The sequence below is a fragment of the Vidua chalybeata genome, chromosome 20, assembly GCF_026979565.1.
Source record: "Vidua chalybeata isolate OUT-0048 chromosome 20, bVidCha1 merged haplotype, whole genome shotgun sequence".
NCBI classification, from domain to species: domain Eukaryota; kingdom Metazoa; phylum Chordata; class Aves; order Passeriformes; family Viduidae; genus Vidua; species Vidua chalybeata.
The window spans coordinates 11,368,654-11,391,764 of NC_071549.1; the positions used below are offsets into that span (position 1 = coordinate 11,368,654).

At 39.8% G+C, this 23,111-nt stretch overlaps 3 protein-coding genes across 8 annotated transcripts in view; 2 read left to right on the forward strand and 1 right to left on the reverse strand.

Annotated features, from left to right (window-relative positions):
- The window catches only part of PITPNM3 (PITPNM family member 3), a 55,034-nt gene extending 44,857 nt beyond the window's left edge, over positions 1 to 10,177 (forward strand). For both annotated transcript variants that reach the window (XM_053961605.1, XM_053961606.1), the window contains exons 16-20: positions 976 to 1,124; positions 2,150 to 2,299; positions 3,128 to 3,311; positions 3,704 to 3,832; positions 4,218 to 10,177. In XM_053961605.1, coding sequence (XP_053817580.1) covers positions 976 to 1,124; positions 2,150 to 2,299; positions 3,128 to 3,311; positions 3,704 to 3,832; positions 4,218 to 4,526 — 921 coding nt within the window. In that variant the 3' untranslated portion in view covers positions 4,527 to 10,177. The remainder of the gene's footprint in view (positions 1 to 975; positions 1,125 to 2,149; positions 2,300 to 3,127; positions 3,312 to 3,703; positions 3,833 to 4,217) is intronic.
- A 201-nt stretch (positions 10,178 to 10,378) lies between these two features.
- PIMREG (PICALM interacting mitotic regulator) lies at positions 10,379 to 17,572 on the reverse strand. Of its 3 annotated transcripts, XM_053961612.1 has the most exons (6): positions 17,444 to 17,572; positions 16,105 to 16,424; positions 14,961 to 15,292; positions 14,105 to 14,200; positions 13,224 to 13,270; positions 11,934 to 12,016 (listed from the first exon to the last, which is right to left on the reverse strand). In XM_053961612.1, the coding sequence occupies exons 2-5, from the start codon at positions 16,393 to 16,395 to the stop codon at positions 13,240 to 13,242; spliced, it is 750 nt and encodes a 249-aa protein (XP_053817587.1). In that variant the 5' UTR covers positions 16,396 to 16,424; positions 17,444 to 17,572; the 3' UTR covers positions 11,934 to 12,016; positions 13,224 to 13,239. The 3 variants fall into 3 exon arrangements, with proteins under 3 accessions (XP_053817586.1, XP_053817588.1, XP_053817587.1); XM_053961611.1 differs by lacking the exon at positions 13,224 to 13,270 and having other exon boundaries at positions 10,379 to 12,016; XM_053961613.1 differs by lacking the exons at positions 13,224 to 13,270; positions 14,105 to 14,200 and having other exon boundaries at positions 10,379 to 12,016.
- A 65-nt stretch (positions 17,573 to 17,637) lies between these two features.
- FBXO39 (F-box protein 39) lies at positions 17,638 to 22,913 on the forward strand. Of its 3 annotated transcripts, none has more exons than XM_053961509.1 (4): positions 17,638 to 17,848; positions 19,409 to 20,615; positions 21,395 to 21,571; positions 22,606 to 22,913. In XM_053961509.1, exons 2-4 carry the CDS (start codon positions 19,602 to 19,604, stop codon positions 22,732 to 22,734), a joined length of 1,320 nt encoding a protein of 439 aa, XP_053817484.1. In that variant the 5' UTR covers positions 17,638 to 17,848; positions 19,409 to 19,601; the 3' UTR covers positions 22,735 to 22,913. The 3 variants fall into 3 exon arrangements, with proteins under 3 accessions (XP_053817484.1, XP_053817486.1, XP_053817487.1); XM_053961511.1 differs by having other exon boundaries at positions 19,514 to 20,615; XM_053961512.1 differs by having other exon boundaries at positions 20,101 to 20,615.
- Positions 22,914 to 23,111: the final 198 nt, after the last annotated feature.

Here is a 23,111-nt window from a genome sequence, read left to right on the forward strand (position 1 = left end):
TGATTATGGCTATCTCCTTTGGTTGGTGGTGAGTGTGCTGTGCAGTGATTTCTGAACCTGCCGTCCAGTACCACCTACTGGAGACAATTAACTTTCCGAGGAAGAAGGAAAAATAATTTTATAGTACTTGACAAAGCACTAAAAGAAAACCATGTATCATCCTATCCAGGTAAAACAACTAGATAAAAGAATAGGCATTCTAGAAGCTAGGTGGCTGCTGTATCTTACCCATGGGCAAGTAAAGATTAGTTTTAGAAATTAGTAGTAATGTGACACAATTAAAACGGTCATTCCTAAAGCTGCCTGCAGAAGCCAGGCATGCAGCTAATAAAGCCAAGCATCAAGTTGCATTTTTTCATATTCACTGAGATTGTAGGAGTTTCTGTGAAAATTAAGAGAGCAATGCTGCTGAGCTGAGGGCAAAACTGAAGCGTGGAGGCTTCACTTGGTCCGTTTCAGGTCTAGCAAAGTATTTAATATCCTTTATGTCAATTTTGATTAAATATTTCAATTGAAGTAAACCATATTGATGAAATCATTTGATAATTTGAAGTGTTTTGGTTGAAGACGAGGTTATGATTTGAAAAAGATTTCGTCTCAATAACCAGATGCAGGGGTTTTTTTTTTGTAGGTTTAGAGTGCGAAAAGGTAATATAGCCATGCAAGATAAAATTATCTTTTTCCTAGTTTAGGGCTCCTCCCAAATTTCTGACCTCTGTTTGACACATGCGGTGCTAAGATCAGGGTTTTAAATTACGAAGACAATAAATGATGAAGGCAATAAACTCCTGTATGTTAGAAAGCATTTGCTTATTGAGAGGACTCTCTTTGAAGTTCTTACTGAGTCATGAAGTTCCTTCAAACTTCCTTGTAAGCTTTTACTACCAGCCATGGTTGGAGATACTTGCCAGGCCTTGCACATAGCAAGTGTTTTGTTGACTATCACACTAGATTACTGTTTCATTGGTTTTGCAGGTGGATATCTTCATAATGACTGAGCCATCTTCGGGTAGGTGGGTGTATTTTGACACAGAGATATCAAACAGCAGTGGACGAATATCCTACAATATACCTGAACAGAAGAGACTGAGAGTTGGTGTGTATCCCATCAAAATGGTGGTCAGGTAATAACTCCAAGCTGGAAATAAAGCTGTGATGGGTTGTGGTGATCAGGAAGGAACTTCAAAACTGAGTAAAAACTTTATTTGAATCCCTGCTTGGGAGATGAAATCAATGAGGAGAATTTAGCTGAAATATAATGTGTTGTTACCCACCAGTTAACAAAGTCCAAAGTCAGCTTACAATCCTATGTAGTGCAACTTGAGAAGGAGAAAATGTTTTACCTCGGTTTAATAAAAAAGGCAATCAATTCAAGAAAATGGTACTGAAATGCAAATAAAATTATATTCAAAAATGAAGCTTTAGAGTGCAGGAGTAAGTTTCAAAGAGGAACAAAATAAATTGTCCTGTCTTTGTTCATTAGGCTGTGAGCACATATTGTAGGAATCTTCATCACCAGACATGGTCTTTAGATTACAGGTTTTAGGGAACATGAGGTGGTGGGATGAGAAGAGCTTTGGATTTCCTTGTCATTTATCCATTTTTTAACATCCAGTTCTCTTGGGGAATATACATCATAAGGAAATGATTTTCACATGTCCTTCCATGACAAGAGTGATGTACGACTGCATTGGTTTTTGGTTGTTTGTGTGGTTTTGGTTGGTTGTTTGTTGCTTTTGTTTTTTGTTTTTTTACTTCTCTCAACTGGCATTCCCATTGCAAGGGGGGATATTTGCAAGAATAGAGGGTGGCTAATGTCCATATTACCAACTGTTAAGCTTATGGAGAAAGTTTGAGTAGTAGTTAGAGTACTTCAGGCTGGTTTGCAGGGTTTTTTTCCAAATTTTTTGGTTATTTGTATGCATGTGATTTCTTATTAAGATCAGCTTCCAAATTTCTCTTTGAAAAAGTATTACCTAAAAGTGTAAGCTTTGATTGTCCCACGTAAGACTGAAATCAGAAGCCATATTTGACAGTGAGGTCAAAGCCCTAGGTCTAGAAAGATGTAATTTCTAATCTTAACTGAAACATGCAGAAAATACATTCTGACATTTTGCTTTTTAAATTAATTTTTGTGTTGACTCTGCAGAGGGGACCAGAGCAGTGCAGCAAGTTACCTGACTGTACTGCCCCGAGGAATGGAATGTGTTGTGTTCAGCATTGATGGTTCTTTTGCAGCAAGTGTTTCAATTATGGGAAGTGACCCCAAAGTCCGAGCGGGGGCCGTTGATGTTGTCAGGTAAATGAGGTTTGAACACTTCAAATCTCTGACTTTCTGTTTGAACACAGTAGGAAGGAAAAGGGTTGTTATACTAAACAGACAGCAATTTTCTAAGGGCCAAGATTCTCTGTAGATACATTTCTATATTTTCTTGCACAGCACATCTGCCTGAATTTCAGTGTAATATTAGAATGCTGTGTATTACATTGAAATTTATAGTTTAAATTGCCTAGAGATAAAAAGTTGCTTCTTGGGAATATGATCTTGAAGTGTGTACAGTGAATTAATAATGATTCCATGTGTATTTTGTGTTTCACTAATTTCAAATAAGGACATATTTGTACTTGAAAATACCAGATGTCAGGAATGCAAGAATGTTTTTTGCAGCAAAATTTAAAAGGCCTTTTAATTCATTCTTGCAGGTCTGTTAATGTTGCACTGGATGGGAAAAGGCAGTTCTCATTTTGGAACTTGCATGAGAATGTAGAAATGTCAGTTTTCAAGGGTTTCCATTCCTTATAGCTGAAATGGCAGGAAATCTCATTAAAGATTTCAAAAGTAGCAGTACCTGATGTGTTGCAAGGTTTATTCTAAGTATATTTTTGAATGGCTCTCATATTTTAAGTAATATTTTGCATAAGAGTGTCTCTTGCTTTCCTTCTTCTCCCCCAGAGTGTAGACATTATTACTTAGTTTCTTGATTGGAGCAGAGACTTAGGCATGCTGCTTTCTACTTGTTGAAGGATATCATCTAACTTCTAACTGGTCTGAGAAAAGATTCTGACCTGACCTGTGAGTATTGTTTCTCTTTCTGCACTTATATAATTTAACTGCTTCTTCTGACAGGCATTGGCAGGACCTGGGATATCTGATTATCTACATCACCGGCCGTCCAGATATGCAGAAACAGCGTGTAGTTTCGTGGTTGTCCCAACACAATTTCCCACAAGGGATGATCTTCTTCTCAGATGGACTCGTTCATGACCCACTGCGACAAAAGACTATTTTTCTTCGGAATCTCATGCAAGAGGTACTAGAAACCTATTTATAGCCTTAAAACCTCTTTTCAGGGAATGTAATCCAATAAAGATCTCCCTTCTTTCTGAACAATAAGTCTTACTGAACATCACAAAGTCTTTCCTCACTTCTTTTCTCACTTTTTAAAGAGCAAGGAAAGCTGATAAAACGTCCAAAGGGACCTCCAATCATGACAAATCAGTAAATGAACTGCTTGTTCTTTCCTGCGTGCATAGCTGTAGTTCTTGCTCACATGCAGGCAGATCGATTTAGCTTTCTGTGGTTTACAGATTGAAAAATTGTTAACAGGGAACTCATATGCTGTTTTACTGCAAATCAAGTGCCAGCCTTGTAGTTGCATGGTGTTCAATAGTGCGTTCACTTTGGAAGTAATGTTTGTTTCAGTGCCACATCAAAATCTGTGCTGCATACGGTTCCATGAAGGATATTTCTGTGTACAGTGTCTTGGCTCTGTCACCATCCCAGATCTACATAGTTGGACGATCCACAAAGAAATACCAGGCACAGTGCCAAGTAAGTAATTCTTGCTATTCAGTCAGGAAGTCCTAGGGAAGTCAAGGCAATGCATGCACGTGAATGCATGTGCAAACTCACAAATACACAAAGAAGCAACAGTATTTCAAAGAAAGGCAGTTTGGGTTACAAATGAGGCATTTTCTGGAAGGGTGAATAGTAAAGAGAATCAAGTGGTTGCGGGCTGTATCTACAAGTGCATGCATTGCACATTTCTGAATGACAGAATGAAAGGGGTCAGTTGAAAAAAAAATTGAGGGGAGAGGAGTATTAGTATTTTGTAGGTATCTAACTGGGATGCCAGTGATCAAAATTTAAAACCTCATAGCACTCATAGGTCAAGGCAGCAGTAATTTGTCACTCCCTTTTTATCTTCCTATTTCAGTTCCTCAGTGAAGGTTATGCAGCCCACTTGGCCTCGCTGGAGTTCAGTCTCCATTCACGACCCAAAAAGAACAACTCTCGGATGATCTTGAGAAAAGGCAGCTTTGGCCTCCACTCACAGCCTGAGTTTTTGCGCAAGAGAAACCACCTCCGCAGGACTATGTCTGTACAGCAACCTGACCCGCCTTCTTTAAACCCCAAGCCAGAGCGTGCTCAGAGCCAGCCTGAATCAGACAAAGACCATGACAGGCATTTGCCTTCCATTGCTTGGGTTCGAGGTGGAGTTCACAAATTTGAATCTATTCCCTAGGAGGATTGGGAATGTAGATCTTGGATGCACCCCATAAAACTTGTAGGCATGCCTGAAAGATAGTATTTAGGCAGCTCCAAATTAAGAGAAGTGCACAGGAATTTGTACCTTGGAGTCTTCCCTGTTCTGAAATCTGCCTTCTTACACCAGCTGGGGCACTTCCAGTCTCTTCCTCTTATCATGTTTATTGGGGAAGTTTAAAACAATATAAAACTACCACAAGTTTATCATCATAGCAACAGGTTATTTTTGGGAACAGATATAATATGTGCAATAAGAGGAAAAGATACTGATTTTGCTCAGAAGGATTGTGGTATCAGCTAATTAGCTGCACCCAAAACAGCATCAAGGGTAGGTCCTGTAGGTTACAGAGGAGGTTTACACTTTAAACATTAAGTAGTCATGTCTGTTTCCACTTCACTTTTCAATAAAAGTGATAATGGGAAGCAGCAGTGGGAGCTACAATAACAGGTGGTTAGGACTTCTGCAACAAGATGCTTTCTGGGTGCCTTAAACCCAAGGTTTCCTTTCAGCCTGTAGCGTTGGTCAACAGACTCCAACATGGGCACTCATATTTGTGTGAGGCGCTGGACAAATAAATCAGAAAACTTCACTTGTGAACCAAACATAAAAACTTCATGTTAAAAATAAATGTGTCAGCCACAGTTTGAACACAGTTAGTGTTGTTGTAACCAAAGTAGTGTGCAACTGTACAAAGATCACATTGTTTGTGGAACTTGATGACTGTGCAAAAATGTGTGGACTACTCCAAAGAAGATGGCTCTGATGATCTCAGTCCAAGAGTCAGATCCTAAGAGGGCAAGCTAAAAGGAACCGTTTTACTAAGGGATCTGCAAACTTCAGAGCAATTGCTTTTTTAATTATTCAAACTAGAATATTTACACTGGAGGGGAAAAAAAAGTAATTAAGTAAATTGATAAATTGTTTACCTTCTCATGCTTCACAGCAACTGCTGCATTAAGACCATCTGTAGCATTCAGAATTATAGCATTTGAGCTTCAAAGAGTGGATATGCAAAAATACAGGTGCCACATTGACATTTCTCTACTGATTTAAATTTCTCTCTGATCTCTCAATGCGCTTACTAGAAGTAAAATGTGTGACGTTTTCCCTATGTAGTAATATTTCTAGAGCATTATAGTTACTTTAACATAGTAGCAGTTTGCAGATTCTTCATGCAGATACTTGCAAGGAAATTCATCAAGAGAATTTAAAGAGTGAACTGATGTATGTTTTAAAACCTGCAATGATGTTACAAGTGCACATAAAAACCCCTTTTTTAGAGTTAGAAACATACTATTGACACTGAGAAAGCTTGAAGTCAAAAGAACATTCCTTTTTCAGGTTTGTTGTTTGTTTTTTTATTTCAGGGAATTGGGGTGGAGAGGGTGTTGTGCCTCTCCATCCCCCTTTCAGGTTTTGCTAGACCAGACAAAATCTCTCACCAAGTTGGTTAATGATTTTGAAAGTTAACATGTAAAACAAGAAATCCAATAGAAAACTATTAAGACAGTGCAGAAGTAAAGTCTGTACTTTCTGTTAACCATGAAGTTTCAGTGGGCTTCTGGAAGTGCGTAAGAGTATAGCTTTTGCCTTAAGAGGCAGCAAAATAGCTTATAAGTGGAGATGTTTGATTTATATTTTCAGACATTACTTGGCAAGATTGTCAGTTACTTATTTCAAACTTCCTGAAATATCTCTGGCACATCAGTAGTTGGTTGTTTTGGGGTTTTTTTTCTAATGCTTCCTTTAAGGGAAGGGGTACTCTCTGCTGAAGGTTAAGGAAAGATGTAAAACGAAAGAGCAAACACTCTTTGGGAGCAGGTAAATATATTACAACGGTCTAGGGTTTTGTGCTCTGTTGCTACAAAAGCTAAATGAAAGATAGCTTGCAAACTACATTGAAACACTCTTAACATTTACAAATGCTTTCCCAGTAGTATCATAGTTCTTGAACCCATGAAGTTGGAGGAATTATTCCATGTTCTGTTTCAGCCCACTGCATGTATTCATTCTAGTCACATAGTCCATTTCTTCTCTGCTTTGCATTATGATGAGGTTGTATGGATGCACCAGCATCCATCTCCTTCTAGTGAATTTACTGTTGGCACGCTCCTGCTTGTTAATTTTAAATAGGCATGGGATTCCAAGGCTTGTGAGAGAGGAACTTACTAGGAAAATTTTAAGTTTGATGAGGGGTCTAAAATATTGACTGGTCAAAAAGTTCATTTTAATCATTGGATGTTGTTTAGCACGTCTCCTGACTATAATCACTATTCCTGTACAAAACTACCATTGTTTTAGGCATCTACCTCTATCACCCAAGAGACTTGAAAACCTTTTTTTTTGTTTTCAATTGCTGTAGTAGAAAGGTCTACTTCCTTTCAAAAGAGTGATCTGTGTGTAATTCTGTGACAGTATTGAAGGAAATAGTGTCTCAGTACAAGGTTAGAAAAAATCTCCTAGGTTATAAAGGGCTGTCTTTTACTCTTGGAGACATAATGTCATTTTACAGGGTTCCATGTAATGAAGACTCTGATTTTATGTATTTCTATTAATAGCTGGGTCATCTTTACAGCAGTCACTGTGCTGGCTTCCCTTAAGAATATTAGGAGCTAATAGCAGTAAAACAAGTGTGCGTGCGTGTGTGTACGATTTAGTGAGGTAACAATTTCAAAGTTTCTACACATGGTATTAAAATCAAGCTGAAAATATTCTCCCTAACTTTGTTTTCATACAATGTAGGAGAACTTATATGGCATTTGCATAATTCCAGCACTGCTGATTACTCATGGCTAGAATGGTTTATCTTGTGATCCCACATTCCAGCGGTGCACTTTGGCAAAATAGTGACACAGGCTTTTTAGTTAACACTTTGTCCACATGAAACTGCATCCAATCATTCACATGCATTCAGCTTGCATGTGATTGGATTTCAGTTCTACTTGTGTTTTCATGGAAGATCAGTCCCCTAGGAAGCCATTCGCTGAGGGTAAGTTTGATCCTACAGTCATCTTATTCTTGATTGCAAGTCCTTATTGCTGCAGTTTCTGTGCAGTCAGCATTTACTTAAACTCTATGGGCTATGAAAGTGTTTTAGCATACATGGAAGGGAAAGGGACAGAGAAGTCAGGTGGGTGTGCCCACAGAACGTACATTAGACTCATCGGTTGTTACATTAGCACCATCAGTTGTTTAGGGCCTCCAGCGTGTAACAGAAAAGCACGTTCTTTAACATGCTGAATGGAGGAAGCATAAATAAAATTGTAAAACACAAAATTGTTAGTCCAGTGGGTGCTAAGGGTACAGTACAAGTATGCCACAGTTGGAAGCATTTACTTCTTTATCCTGTTGATATGGATCAATTTTAAATTACTGTAAAAAATGGCTGTGATTAATAGCAGTGGTAGAGTTATTCGAGATATTGTGAAAACACACCTTCACAACTGTGGTGCTTTGGTTTTGTTTGTGTGTATGTGTGTATAGCTACTGGAAGACAAGTTTTGGTTCTGCTTTCACAGCAAATTTGTAACCAATCCACATTAAAAAAAAAGAACAAAACCAACTCAAACACAGCAACAGTGGCTGTCTGTTCAATTTTGTTGTCTAGCTAGGTAGGTTTGGAACAAGATATCATTGTATAGATTGCAGAATTGAATAGTGATGTTAATCCAAATCTGCTTATTTTGAGTAACATTTTTTGTTTGCATACACTAGTGCTCTTGGTATAGATTTTTGCTTGACCAAAGTATTCCTGTTTAGTTTTGTGGCATGGTTTGTATCTATTCAGCATAAAATTCTGTTAGGTGTAAAAATGACAAAGTACTGGTAATTCTTATTCATTGGGGTTCATGAGAGGTGTCCTTTTTATTTGTTTACATTAAACTAGTCTTAATTTAGACAGATTACTTCACTTTTTCCTCTAGTATCTAGGGAAGTCACTTCCAAACAGCTAAAACTTTCGCTGGTTATATAGAAGTGGAACCATCAGTAAACTAGAGGAAAAAAAAAATACACCCCTTGGTCTATGCAGGACAATGACATTTTTTTCAGAAGCCCCAGCCACAGTATTCTGCAAAATAGCCTTTGTTTCCCATTACTAGTGAATAAGTTGTCCTGTTTATACATTGCAGTCTTTCTTTAGCCAGGACACTACTATTACATGTATTTATCAAATCCTCAATACTTAGGTATATAGTATCATCATGTCCTTCATGGAATAAATTTAGAAAGGGAAAAATTTTTTTTTTCCCTTCTTTCTATACCATTTCTGTTTTAAATTTGCTAAAAGCTTTTTTTATAAGCATTTAAAACAATACCTGAAACTAGCAGGTATTTTACGCTTAAAATTGGTAGGTCCAACAGTTGTTACTAAACAAGTAGGATTTTCCTGGGCTTTTTTCCCTCTTGCCATCTAGGCTGCAGAAAGGTGAGTACATCGTCACAGGACTAGATAATAGGAGCATGGGTATCTTTTTAGTAAACTCATTGGCTTGATAATGGAGAGATGAGGATTATGCACCACAATTTCATGATTTTTCTCATTAGAGATTGACGCGTGACATCTGAACTCAGGATCTCTGCATTAATTGTTCATGTTGAGCATGCAGGGGAGAAAGTGGCACTTTCATCCTTATCTGGAGCTGGTACAGGATAGAATTCCTATACACACAAAACCTTCCAGCCTACCTTCTCAGCTTCTCTAAGAGCAGTGGTTCCTCATGGTTTGTGTTCAAAGCTTAAGCAGAAATTTTGGGTTTGTCAAGATAATTAAGGCTTCCATTATGTTTAGTCACACAAGGTAACTATATGTTCCTATAGATGAGCCTAAATTCAGAACCCCTATAAAAAATGGAAGTAATAACACATTTCTCTGGATGAAAATACCTGTTTTTCCAGAAATAAGGCCCGGAACAGCTAGAATCCTGTGCATGGGCACTGGAATTGAAGTCATGTATTGGCTCTTTCACTCATTTTAGGTCAAGCCCAGACAGGGAGTATTACAGTTTACCCACTACTTGTATGAATCTCAGCAAGCTATCCTTGAAACTGAATGGAAATTTGGGGAGTTGGGGAAGATAAATTTCACAGTTCATTTGTCATTTGTATGAATGTATAGAACATAGGAGGGGGAAAAGAGAGAGGCAGGTTTACTGTGACATGATGGGAGATAGTATACTAGAGATTGCAACATTGAAAGATGATTTACAGACAGCAGGTTTGAAAAGTAGTGTTATTCCTGGATGACTGGTCTACAGCCTAGAATGGCAGTCCTCTCACAGAACCCCAAGTCTTATGCATAACTTGTTTTTCTATTTGTGGGGGTGAAAAGGGGCAGTCCCCTTACAACTGAATTCACACAAGGAAACTTGAAATTGTAGGTGTTCTTTCAGTCTATAGTTTTATTAAGTGCATAATTTTAAATATTGTCAGTGGGAATGTTCTATTTGGTGACAAATGTTTATATTTCTTATGGCTGCCTTGTAAAGATTCAAAAATGTACAATAATGAATTTCTTAATATGAAATAAGGAGTAAGATTTCTACAACTGCTATAGATTTTGATGTGAGCTGGTTTTTAAAATATTAAAACAGATTAGCCACTTAAATAAAACCTTCCTTGCCTTTAAACAGTGTCACTGATTTTTCTTACCAGTAATTTGATAAATATTGGATCATGATTGTACATGTCTGAGTAGCTGGTGGAAATATTATAAATAGAGGCTGTTTGATTTGTCTGAAATAATACTTAGATTGGAGGTCAACTTTTCAAAAACCTCCAACCCTCCTTCCTTTTCAAAAGTCATAAAAGAAGGCATTTCACTAATGAGATAACATCTTTGTGAAAGCTTTATAGAAGTAGTTTCATGACATACAAGGAACAACTTGGAGATACTGTACTTTTCTATACTTCCATATAGAAAAGTTGTTTAAAAACCCACAAAACACACACAAACACTACATCAAGAAATAACACAAGCTAAAATTCTCAGTCATCTGAAAGTCTAGAAGTCTTTAGGCTGGGAGGGTTGCTTTCATATTTCCAGGTCTCATTAACTGTTTCAATGTTTTAAAATGGGTTCATTTGACAAGAAAAAGAAGAAAAAATGTGAGCAAGTTTAAAAATCAATACTTATATATAAATCATAATTGAATGCTTTTCATATTTACACCTGATACCATTAAAATTTTAGTAACACTGGAACTACTAGGTCACATGTACATTTTAAAACTTATCAAGTAGAGCAAAGTTTCCCAAATCAGTCTTTTGTCTGAAAGTTCATTTTAGAGTGAACATAAATGGAGAAGCCTGCAAAAAGCTTACCATGGAAAACAATCCTGCTGTTGAACTCTTAAAAACTTGACAAATCTTTGCTTTCATGTAAAAGACTAAAATTTGTTATACTGAATGACCTACCAAAAAGGCTTGTCAAATTAACGTTAATTTTTTAAAAGTAATTAGAAGCAAAATACAGGTATCAAATGCTAAGTATACATAATCAAAATACTTCCATTGTGATATTAGCTAATAACAGTAGTTGCAAGAGGTTACATTAATTGTAGTAACAAATTTCCATGTATAACTGAAAGACAGATGCAGCACAAAAGCAATGTTTAACTCAACTGCCAAGATGCTATCTAAAGCATCAGTAAGAAATGACAAAATTTGCTCTGATTTGTCTGGAGCCAAACTACCTAAAATAGGATTAGTTAGGCTAACCCTTAAGGCCATGAAGTAAGAGTCCTAAAATGGCTCTGTTCTTGTGGCATGAGTGACTGGACAGAATCCTGTTGCTTTGGAATGGCAGTTTTGCTTAGAACTCAAAGAAGTAACTGTTTTAGTAACTTTGAGCTAAATGATGAATAACTTTAGTTTGCTAGTACCGAAAAAAAGAAACGAGTTAGGCTTTCAAAATAATAGACCAATCTTTTTCATGTGGAAAGTATTTGTGCTAAATCTTGTGGCTGCTGGATACCAATTTAAGCACTACTCTTACCTAGGATTGCCCTTCATAAGCCTGTCATTAGCCCTTGCTTTGGCCATTCTTACTGGCCAGTTCAGCATCAGTTTCTAAGTACTTACTGCCTCATGAGAGTCACTTTCAAGATGGATCCCTCAACTCAGCAGGGATAATACACTCTGGTTGGTACTATTTTGATTCTCTTTTTACTTGAAAAGAGAAAGCAAGGGAAGTCCTGAGCTGTTTCATTAAAAAAAAAAAAAAAAGTGTAACAGCTCATTTAAATGTACAGAGTGCAGCCTTTCAGGCGCTATTCAGACCTTTCCCTTATATGTGCTCATAAACTTGGAAACATGAAAAAATAGTTACAACCATCTCTGTCTAGGTACCAAGTGCTTGATGGAGTTTCTTTGCTTGTCTTCTGATAGCTTGAGACGGTTTCAGGGGTCGATGTACAGACTGTGAGTTTTGTGCCATTAGATAGTAGTAGTTTGATATTGCTTGTTGCCTGCAGAAGAACAACAGGACTAGCATTAGCAGCATGAAGTCAGTAGAGTTAATCAACTGGTTGTCACACAAATTGCTGGAAAACAGATGGGAAAAAGGAAGAGGTCTGGTACACTTTCACTGTGTAACTGTTCTAAACACTAGCAATAAAATACTTTGTTTTCTGCAGTGAACGTAAATGGCAAGTACACAAATTACACACTGCAATATTTTAACTAGCAACAGGAGCATTTCTTGTGATATTATCTAATTCCTTAAAATGCAAAACACTAGAACAATACTTTGAGTTGGAAACAATAATTTGAGATCAAGGTTTGCTTCATCATGAAAAAAAATGAAAAGGGAGCGCTAGCATTAAAACTCATGGCAATTGGATACCAGAACATAAAGTCTCATGCAAGACTAAAGGCACCTCCAAAAACAGTTCATTTCACAATTATTTCAGTAGGCAACTAGGCAGTAACAGAGCACATTGTATGCAGATAACACATGCAGGGGTACTGGACCAAATTGTGGAAGCAGTACAGATCACTGCTGAAACCATCAGTCCAGCATTTGAAACTGCTCTAATTTTTCTTGAAAAGTTACAACAAAGTGTCTTGCACCTGTCTTCCTTGCTAAAATAGGACATAGTATTCAGGATGTACCTTTCCTTCTAACAAAAAGAACACTTCCAACATAATGGGTGAAGATATTTACGTCACATCCACTTGGGCACAATTGCTGTGTTTAAAAATGCCACCAATACAGTTATGAGCTGCTGTTAATTGTGATAGCATAGACTCAACTGCTATGAAAATTTGAGGGATGGAAAAGAAAGGCTGTAAAACCAGATAGCTCAGGATAATGGTTGGTTCTTTCATGCTTTGTCATCATCAGTAACCAGTGAGAACTGAACTTGAGTGACAAAAAGATTAGTACCAGTCATTTTTTTGGTCTGGAGTGAGAAAAGCTGATGTTTGCATAGAAGGTTCATTGTGAACCCATAAGGACTCACTAATCCACGATTTAGAGGTGAAGTTTTACAACTGCACGATGATCTGCTGTAGCAGAGATGGCCACAGTGAATATGAAGGAAGAACCCTGTGGTTCTGCATAATACTGCCTTAAAGCAGCATGAGATAATAAGCCTTTCTCTCTATAAACAGCAGGTTTTCTCCCCACAGATGCATGCAGGCATAGCCAAGGTAAGTGAACAACTACTTTACCTGGTTGCTACTATCTTCAGTTACGAATGAGAGAAACTGTCATATCACTAGCAGATGAGAGAATATTAGGAGTGAGATTTAGTGAACTTTCAGCGGATATGATAAAATTAACTTGATACAAGTTTTAACCTATAGTTATCTAGGCATGGTCCCACTGGTACAAATTTTTGCAATTATCTGGATGTTAAGCCCTTACCTCTTTGTAGGTAAAGTACTTGATGCTAAACTCTCTCTAGAGAATTTGAGGTGCATGACATTTAGTTATTGAATACTTGACATGCTCTAAGAGAGGAAGAAGTTTAGGGAATCACCCTGTGACAAGATATCTGACCCTGAATTTTTACTTTCTTAATATGTCTAATTCAGAATGACATAACCTTCACAAATACAGCAGCCTACCACCCTGGGGATTAACCAAGGTGTTTTATAAGAGGCTTCTTCATCTGGGTACCATGGACTGTTTGTTAACATAATGCTACCGAATAAAAGGATTTTTTTAATAGATGTGCAGACATCAGTGACTGTGCCAGTACACTGGATTTTTCCCACCTCCTCTCCCAGCCTGGATTGGCATCTCTTTTAGACAAGAGTCGGGGAGGTACTGCTCTCACACAAGGTCAAAGGCAGGTTCCTTCTGATAAAAATCTGACTTCCACAACAAGGAAACTGAAGACAAGTAGAGCATTTAGCAGGTTTTAGAAGCTGCAAATCCAACTGCAGATTTAATAATCCTAAGTATCTTTAAGAAAAAATGGATATACTACATTACATCTGAAAAAGTTCTGCAATTATTCCTAATCCTGAGTTACAGGGACTACTTGGCCTGCAATTGGCTATGTTCAGATGGCAGGTAAAGTTGAGGGATACTTAGCAGTATTTACCTCTCCTCTTTCACAATGGCATCATCAAATGCTTGGGAGATATGCTTCAATTGGCAAATCCCTGAGGAGACCAGTTCCAACTTGCAGTCAAACTCTCTGCAAACAGAATGGTCACTGCTACAGATCAAACAGGACAGGCTGATTAGGTGACAGTACTCAAGCCTCCATCCCTGCAGTACCACTCTTGTTACCTCTACACTTTACCCAGAGAAGTTTAGGGTGGTGGCAATTATGCTTTTAATTCCATTGGCCAATAGCTTCACGTCTCCATTCATCCCCCAAACAGCAATCTTCCAACTCAGACACAAGATTCAGATTCTCAAGGCTTGGATTCAACTTCTAGCTTTAACCTTTCTTGTGACTTCGACCAAAAGAAAAACCTGTGTGCACATTATTAAGTATTCCCCTAGCTTACAACCCTTGATCTAATTTGTGTTTGCTCTTTGAGGCAGGAATTTCTCTACATTCTATAAGGAACTCAGCATAAACAGAGCTATTCCTAGTATCTTTGGAATACAAATAACAGCTTTGGAAAAGTTACAGTTAAATCAGAGTGAGATACAGAGCATTTTCCTTTACCCAAAAGGCACCAGCAAAGAACTCAGGTATGTCTCTAAGAAAAAATTACTTTTTATGTTTCAGCTTTACACATAGCTTAGTCCCTGTCTATACAGGGAGCTGGAACTACTTTCTTAAATATTCCAGTAGCACACACCTTCAGGGGAATAGGACAGAAAACTTCATGCCTTGCCTTTCACTTTACCAGATACTCTAATCAGAGTAATAAATTTTTAAAAAACAAACAAACAAACAAAAAATTAAAAAAAAAAAAAGTTTACAAAATAATGTGACTAACATCTTTCTGCTGGAAGGAGCAGGAGATGAATAAGGGCTCTTCAGTGCTGCTGCTCTTCTGGATCTCCGGAGAGTGACACCATTTTTATCAAGCCAGGATGAGAAATCCCTCCATTCTCTATGTTCTGACACCCTTGTTGGCCCAAGCAAGGCCCTTTTGCTGGACCTTGGAGTGCCTTTGGAACTGGCTGCTGGAGTAACACTCTTATAGCAAGGTGTTCGAGGTGTAGCAGTTCTTTTTTTGGTAGAACTGGTCACACAGCTTCTGCTGATTGATTCAGCTGGAAAGGTCACCATTGAGCATACTGGGCTTTGGCAAGACTTCTGTATTTTCTGAAAGAAGCATTAGACATGTTAGGCTAAATGAACTCAATTAGCTGTGAGTTTGGAACCAGGAAGACTAGGAATATTTGGGCTGAATTACTCGCTTCCATTCTCATATCAGGTTTCAACTAACATGAATGCATCTCAACCTCTGTACTCATTTGCACAGGGAGTCTCTTGCTTCCCTAACTCTTGGCACTTGTCAAGGACTTCAGAGCAGGCACTGGAACAAAGCTCCTGCTGCTCTTATGCTGGAAAAATTCAGGCTCCCCAACACAGAAGTCATGCATTTAAAAATCTGAGGTCTCTAAGAAAGGGAAATGCGAGCTTCAATCTGCTACCTTGCTATGTTGTAGCAGGTTTTGTCAGTCTAAATTTAAAATAACTATAATGGAGAACACGCTAGTAAATAGTATGGGTACAGGGGAATAAATAAAAGAAAAAAAATCCAAAGTGCTGCACATTTTTCAGTAACAATTCTTTGCAAATGATGTCAATCTTTACCCAGTTTCCTCTGTGTAAAGGCTGCTCTGCCATATATGATTGAATACAGTAGGGGAAAAGCTCTTATTTCATTACAAAATAAAATAAACTGTTTTCACCTTCCTCCATGTTCTGCCAGATCCATAATTTACCTGTCTGTACTTTAAGAAAAGATATTAAAGATTTTAAAAGTTAGCAGCTATGAGACAAGTACTAAGGTGTGCAAGTGTGTGGGAATGGACTCTCTGGAGTACACCACTCAGTACAGACTTCAGAAATCTTAGTACTGGAATTGAAGCAAAAACTAAACTCTATGTTCTACTGCAAAGACAAAATACCTGGGACACGGTTCCAAAAGCATATTTTGCTGTTCTTTTAATAGTCTGAAGAGTTTGGCACCTCTGCCTTGGTTCCAGACTTTCCCTAGTTGGGGTTTTATGAAAATTCAGCTCGACTTGCTTTAATGGTACCCGTTTCCTTAAAGACATGCGAATGGTATTGAGAGAACTCAGAGAGGCCCTTCTCTTGAATTTGTCAGGCACAGGGCTCTCATTCTCATTGAGGTCAGCTAGGAGCCGGTGTTTCCGCCACGCCACTGTTGCTTTGACATTTTGGAGCACAGATGCCATCTTGTTCCAGTTCTTGGTGAACTTTATTTCTAAAACAATGAAAATGAGAGCAAAGCTTAGGCAGAACAAGGTACAAAGTAGTGTAAAAATCAAGAAATGGAAACTGTTACAGAATACATTTGTTTACAATTGCCTGAAACAGGAAAACCAAAGCTGAGCAGACTTTTACTTGGAGTCTTGAAAGACAACAGGATTGATTTTTACAGCTATTTAGGTTTGTGCAAGTCTACAAAGAAGCCTTGTATTGCAATTCCACTGCAAAACTCTAGTTTGAGAGGGAGAATGCTCTACGAGGAGTGCATTTTTTTTGTTTGTGTCTCAGATCAAGATCTTATTAATTTATTTAAATTAAATTAAATTATTTAATTTTTGCCTTCTTTAATCAAAACAACCTTGCAAGACAAGTTTACGCAGATGCTATTGTCTCCTGCCGTACTTTCTAGCTGAAGGCTTCTGCTTCAGTCCCAGTTATGATTGTGGATGCATAAAGCCTTAAACAGACAGGATTCTTACTGGCAGAAGCCTTTGGCGGGAAGGGCTAAAACGCTAGTTATCTATATGAAAATTTAAACATATATACTTTTCATTTTTGATTTTCACTTGCTAACAAATACGATTGAAATGACACGAGAGAGCCGCTGCTGGCCTACGGTTACAATGATGTGTTTATTAAGCGAGTATTGCACAGGACAGCGCGGTGCCCTCTTTCTTCTGGAGGCCACGGCGGTCTGGGGTAGCCCTCGGCCGGGCCCCTGGACACACCCAGACCCAGGCCCAGGCCCAGGCCTCGTCCGAGCCGCTCTCGCTGCAGGAACCCCGTTCTGCTGGTACTGCCGTGCTCCCCGCCAACAGCCGCGGCAGATCCGCCGTGCCGCCACATCGGGCTAACGGGACAAGGGGGAATGGGCGAGACCAGCCAATGTCGTTATTGCGCCCACCGGGACAGTAGAAACAAGCGCGAAAAGTGCCGCCAAGGCCAGAGGAGAGGGGCTCGGGAAAAGGGAGCCGCGACCGGGCCGCTCTGGCAGCTGCTCGGGGCAGTACTCACTCAGCGCGCCGGACAGAACCGGGACCTGAATCCAGACCGAGCTGCCACCTCCCTGCAGCAGCCCCTTTGTGCGCCGCCACCGCGTTTGAACGCCGCGCCGCCCGCTCCGAGCCCCCGGATTGGCGCCGCCGCCGCGCACCACCATTGGCTGGGCCCCGCGCGCGCGCGGCTGCCGTTACTCGGCCGGGCGCGCGCGGGGCGGCCGGCTGTGAGGGGCGGCCCGAGCCGCGCTGAGGGGAATGTCCCGGGCCCGGCGGCACAACGGCAGCGCTGCGCTGCGCCCCCGCCCGCGGCTCTGGCGCCTTAGTGGACCTCGGCCCGGAGATCCGCGTCAGCTGGAGTAGTAAAAGGACTCGGGCTGGGTTGCCCACTTGGGTATCCAAGCCACAGCTCCTGTTACTTCTGGTAATTATCGGTCAAAGTCTTAGAAGGTTTTTGTTTGTTTGCTTTTACTCCACGGGCTTCTGCAGCTCTTGCTGGAGGAGACAGCTAACGTAACTGTCCGTATGGGACCGTAAACCATCCGGGATGCCCTCTGAAGCAAATCGGGCAGCAGAGAGGGCAAAGGATGTATGTGTTCAGCGGTGGGAAATTTTGTTTTGATTTGGGTTTTTTTTTTCTTACCCGAGTGGCAAACAAGACATGCAAAGCATTCATTTATCTTTAAATGACTTCTGTCTGAAAAAACTGCTCTAGAAAGAACTGTAGCAGCATCTGGTTTTTTCCAAATATTTGTTTTCCCTCCGCCAAATTAAACTCAGAGCTGACAGCTGAAACACCTCCTTAGCTAAGACTTGGCTTATAGTGATGGGGAAACCAACCCAACACTGCAGGATACCTCTTGAATCTCACCCTGGCTTTTTTCAAATACTTTTTACAAATTCATAAGAACTCTGATTTTAAAAAAGTTCCATGCAATGGTGTTTCTGCCACTTTGTATCCACACACTAATAATGATGACTGCAATGTAATAAACATCTTTTATTAACAGATGTGTTTCTATGTATTACAGCCCTATATTCTGTTCTGCTTTCCTCTGTCCATTGACTTCAGGGCTTCCAGGTAGCTGAAGCATTAGACCTCTTCCCCTGTGTCCTCCCCACTCTCAATTTCTATAGCAAAATTTCAGGTTCTTCTCACTAGCAAACTGGAGCTTCAGCCACCATATTTTAAGACTTGGTTTGGATTTTGGGACATTGATCTAGAGACCTCCTAAAACAAAGAGCTCTTCTTGGGGGTACTAAATACAAGAGAGAGAGAAAGAGAATCAGGTAGTAATCAGACCACATGCTCAGTTTCTAAGAGTTATCTTGATAGCTGGGGATGTGCATTGGTACACTGGCAAGAGTGGGCAGAGAAATCCCTAAGAATAGAAACGTTGCTAATTGAAAAGAGGACGTGTACAGGCAGAGATATCTGTGTGACCTAAGAACTGTAGGCCAAAAGACAAACAGCAGACTGAAGCTTAATTGTGCTATCAACCTGTTCCTTCATGCCTGTTTTTAAAATTAAAATAGAAATATCTGAGCCTTTGTAGTTGTAAACAGATTCTCATGGATCTGCATGTTTTCTTCTTCTTCTTTTTATGGTGCACTTCTTGTTTCCATAAATTTCAACTTTTTTTTTTATCCAGCCTTAATCTAAGGCAGGGTACTAATTGTCATGGAATGGTACCCTAGAAGACTATGAAAAGTCATTAGTGCTAATTTTGCACTGATGGTCCTGTTCAAATGTATACAGCCCAAAGAACTGAATACTTTTGAATGCTAGACATCAGACCACAGACCATGATCAATTAATTGCAGCTGATGCTAACCGAAGGGTTTTGCAGATGGTGTGGCTGCTGTAGCAGCAATTGATACCATTTCACTGTTTAGACTAAAGGTGAAGGCCAGAAAGTTAAAGATGTGTCCTGTGCTTGTACTGTGATTGTTCTTCACTCTTTGTTTTTTTGTTTTGATTTAGGTAAGACTATAGTTTAGACTCAAGGGCTTGTTTGACAGCTGGAGTACAGAGGCAAGGGTTGTTGGTTTTGATTGTGAAGAAACAATCTTTCATCCATTTTTTTAGAAGCCTATTATGTTGGGATTAGCAAGAAATCTACCCACAGCTTTCTGCATGTTGGTTTGATTTAAGACCCAGAAGAGAAGTCCTCTCAATGGAAGATGACAGTAAACCCAAGCAAAGCTCCTGGGCCTATCTACCTGATGTCTGTCTGAGGCATGTCTTCCATTGGTTAGATGACAGGGACAGATCTCGGGCTGCCTTGGTCTGTAAAAAATGGAGTTGCGCCATGCACGCTGGATCTCTCTGGAGATGCAGAACCATCACCTTCTATGGCCAACCATCAAGGGCACGCACACTGGAGTTTCAAAGTGCACTGTGGTATACCAAGAAATTTGGCAAATATTTGAAGCACCTTGAGATCAAGTTATCGAGTCCTTACAATACTCCCTTTATCAAAAAATTTCAAGTGATTATGAGAGGTCTTCTTTCACACCTGGGTAAGTGTAATAGTCACCTAGTATCACTGAGTATCAAGTACCTAGAATTAGACTGCTTGATCTGGAAAAATGTGGTTAGGGCTCAGTTTATCAAGAACTTAGCTGCCTTCCTGAAAAGAATGAGCAATCAACTTGATTATCTTAACTTAAAAGGAGCAAGAATAACTTTGGAAGAAGGCTGTGAGCTTCTGAATTCTCTAAGCAGCTTGACAAATAGAAGCTTTATATCTGAAATCAATATTGAGGATTTCTTCAGTCTCCACCTTTCTGTCTACAGCAGTCCATTGTTCCACCAAACTATGTCTACGTTCCACAGGCTGACCATCCTGACTTTCAATTATAACTGCATCTCGGATGAACTGCTGGCCATCCTGCGGGAGCATAGCTCTCATTCCCTGTGCACCTTGAATATCAAGTGTCATATCCATGACCCTCATGGGCAAGTGGTCTCAGGAATGTCATGGGCAAATTTGGCCAAGAGAGCCCCAAAACTGAATGTGAACTTCTTCTTTGAAAGAGTCATGAAGCATGATCACCTAGCTAGGATCCTGCTGGAGGAGATCCCAGTTAGGAGCATCAGCCTACGGAGCAGTTATTTTAGTGACCCAGACTGGACAATGAGACCTACCCTCACCAACCTTCTCCCAGCTTACTGGCATGGTCTGCAGGTAAGGGAAACAATAGAGACACCCTACTGCAGTATCACAAAGCTAAACAAAGTAATCATGTAGGCCTTCTGCATAACAGCAGTCAGCAACAGAAGTTCCTGACTGTTTCAGTTTTACGTTCAGAGGGCAGTTTTCATAAGTGAGTAATTTCAGTGTTTCACCCATAATGTCGTTAATGAAATTATCCTTGTCCAGTTATAACCCTCCATTAAAACTATTCAGGCTGCTCTATTTTGGCAATGCACAAATGTCCTACAGCACATCTGAATTAACTAGTGCCCGTGTCAAAGCACTTCGGTGTCACAAGGGATGTGTCATCAAAGGTTTGCAACAGCTGACCCACGTAAGTGAGCATCAGGTCTTTGCATGCCAGAGAGAAACATGTGGCCTGATAGTTGCTGACAGCTTTCTGTAAGTCCTGTTCCATTGCAGAGTTGCCAATAAACACCATAGATACGTAAAGCTTTCCAGAAACCATCACTGGCTCCACTCTTGTCTCTGGGATAATTTTCATTACGTCAGATAAGGTCATGGTATGACTGTGGGTGCAGCGTTTTCTAATAAATGCACAAGGGATCACCCCATCTTAAGAGGAGAATGATTTACTCTAGCACATATACACTGTTGTCATAATGCAAAACAGATCCTCAGCTAATATCAAGGTACAAAATTGATCTGCTGACATTTTTATTGGTTAACTTGGAAAACTATTTGTTGAATTCTAGTTATTGCATGCAACATCTGTTTAGTAGTACTAACAGTGTTCATTTTTTTTCAAGAAATTAACACTTGAATTAAACAATGACCATGAGTTTCTGGACAATGAGCTGCTACAGCTTATCTTATCATGCAAGAGGTTGTTATTTTTGAAAGTCTGGGCATTTCTAAGTGTCAGCTTTATGGAAAGGCTGCTACAAAACCGTGCAGAAAGGAGATGCATTTTGACTACCATAAAGGTAAGACTTTGTGCTTCAAAACTCCCATTCCCATTCTTGCTCATATACCCAAAGGTCCCCATGCCCAGGCAAAGATCACTTCCAGAAATGTTAATGTAACAATCTTCCCTATGTTATGCTTTAGTACTAAAGAGCTTGGGAGACACTCACAGAAAGGGGGCTTTCCAACCCTACTTAGCCACATACAGATACTCTAGAAGTTTATTATGAAGTCCCGAAAATTCCAGAAGCCCTTCCTAGACTGGCACTCCCTCTGTCACCTCTAGTTCAAGCCCTCTCTCACTTCCAGGGTTTCTCAGTTACCTCTCAGGCTCAGTGCTTATGTCTATGCTTAAACCAAGGAAGGTGGACTGAATCCCACTAAACTGCAAAAAGATATAAACACATCACACCCTTCAGGGGTCCTGTGTTGAACTGGGGCCAGGCCACAACTGCAGCTATGGTAAACCATGCTGACATGCTACTTTCTGTGCTACAATCTGAATTCAGTAGGTCCTCACAGATCCGTGCAGATCCCAGGGATGCATCAGTTCTGGGGGTAAAAAGAACCTTGTTCTTCCTGTCTGAGTCAGCACAGACAGACCACAAAACCACAGCTAAAAGAAAATTAATAAATTTACTTCCCTTCATTTGCTCACTGAGGCATCCCCAAAGCAACCCCCAGGCAGACACACACAAGTGGAGATAGAGGAACAGTTAAACTTGGTCCATGCCAGAGGATCACTGGCATGTGTTCATATTGGGTTATCAAGGGCTACTCCCATCTGCAAGGTCACCTGAATGATTTACAATCCTTGCTAGTCTTCCACTATTTAATCTATTCCTCCCAACACCTCCCAAAAATTCTTTGGCAGGAGATGATGTTTTCAGTCAGTTGGGAGTGGGAAGAGAGTAAAGCCTCAAGATACTATTCCAATTCAAGGAATTTTGCGTCTCCGGATTCCTTATTAGCCACAGATGCTTCTTGTTGCTATGAGCTGTAATGGGTTGAGCTCCCAATATCTGAGAGACATGACAACTGTTTGTGCATACAGGTCAGGATTTATACAGCCCAAGATGACAGCACTGAGGAGGAGCGGCTGCTGGCTAATATTTACAGGAAATTCAAGTACCTGATTGACTCAGAACTGAATTATTTTGTCATCACCTACCCAATGGTGTAAACTGCAGGAAGAGAAAGAACACCCAGTAGCATCTGCATTAACAGATCCTTTGGAGGGCTTTAGTAAGGGATTTTAATTTTGACAGCACTGCCTCTGAAAGGGAGTTATCATTCCAGCAAGACAGAGGCAAGGGACAATTTTAAACTCCATGCATTAAAATGTTGGACTTGGGAAGTGGACACCTTTGTCTCCAGCATTATTTATTCTTGCCTGTGCTTTGTTTTTCTTTGCCAGAATCAAAGGAAGTAGTGATCCCTTTTCCACCCTTACAGGCATCTCTGATAAAAATAAGACCCTCCTCTTTTTTCAGCATTTCTCATTGTAGAGCTTCAAACACTTTACCACTGAAGCCCATCTCATTGTTTCCATTTTATGAA

What these genes read in the sequence shown, in the direction of transcription:
- PIMREG (XM_053961611.1), bottom strand. Translation starts at nt 16,395, where the DNA reads ATGGCATCTGTGCTCCAAAATGTCAAAGCAACAGTGGCGTGGCGGAAA. An exon ending in GCTCCTTCCAGCAGAAAGAT is followed by an intron (nt 14,201 to 14,960) that starts GTTAGTCACATT and finishes TTCTGTTTGCAG; the next exon opens with AGAGTTTGACTGCAAGTTGG. An exon ending in GCCATTGTGAAAGAGGAGAG is followed by an intron (nt 12,017 to 14,104) that starts GTAAATACTGCT and finishes GTTCTTCTGCAG; the next exon opens with GCAACAAGCAATATCAAACT.
- FBXO39 (XM_053961509.1), top strand. Translation starts at nt 19,602, where the DNA reads ATGGAAGATGACAGTAAACCCAAGCAAAGCTCCTGGGCCTATCTACCT. An exon ending in CTTACTGGCATGGTCTGCAG is followed by an intron (nt 20,616 to 21,394) that starts GTAAGGGAAACA and finishes TTTTTTTTCAAG; the next exon opens with AAATTAACACTTGAATTAAA. An exon ending in GCATTTTGACTACCATAAAG is followed by an intron (nt 21,572 to 22,605) that starts GTAAGACTTTGT and finishes TTGTGCATACAG; the next exon opens with GTCAGGATTTATACAGCCCA.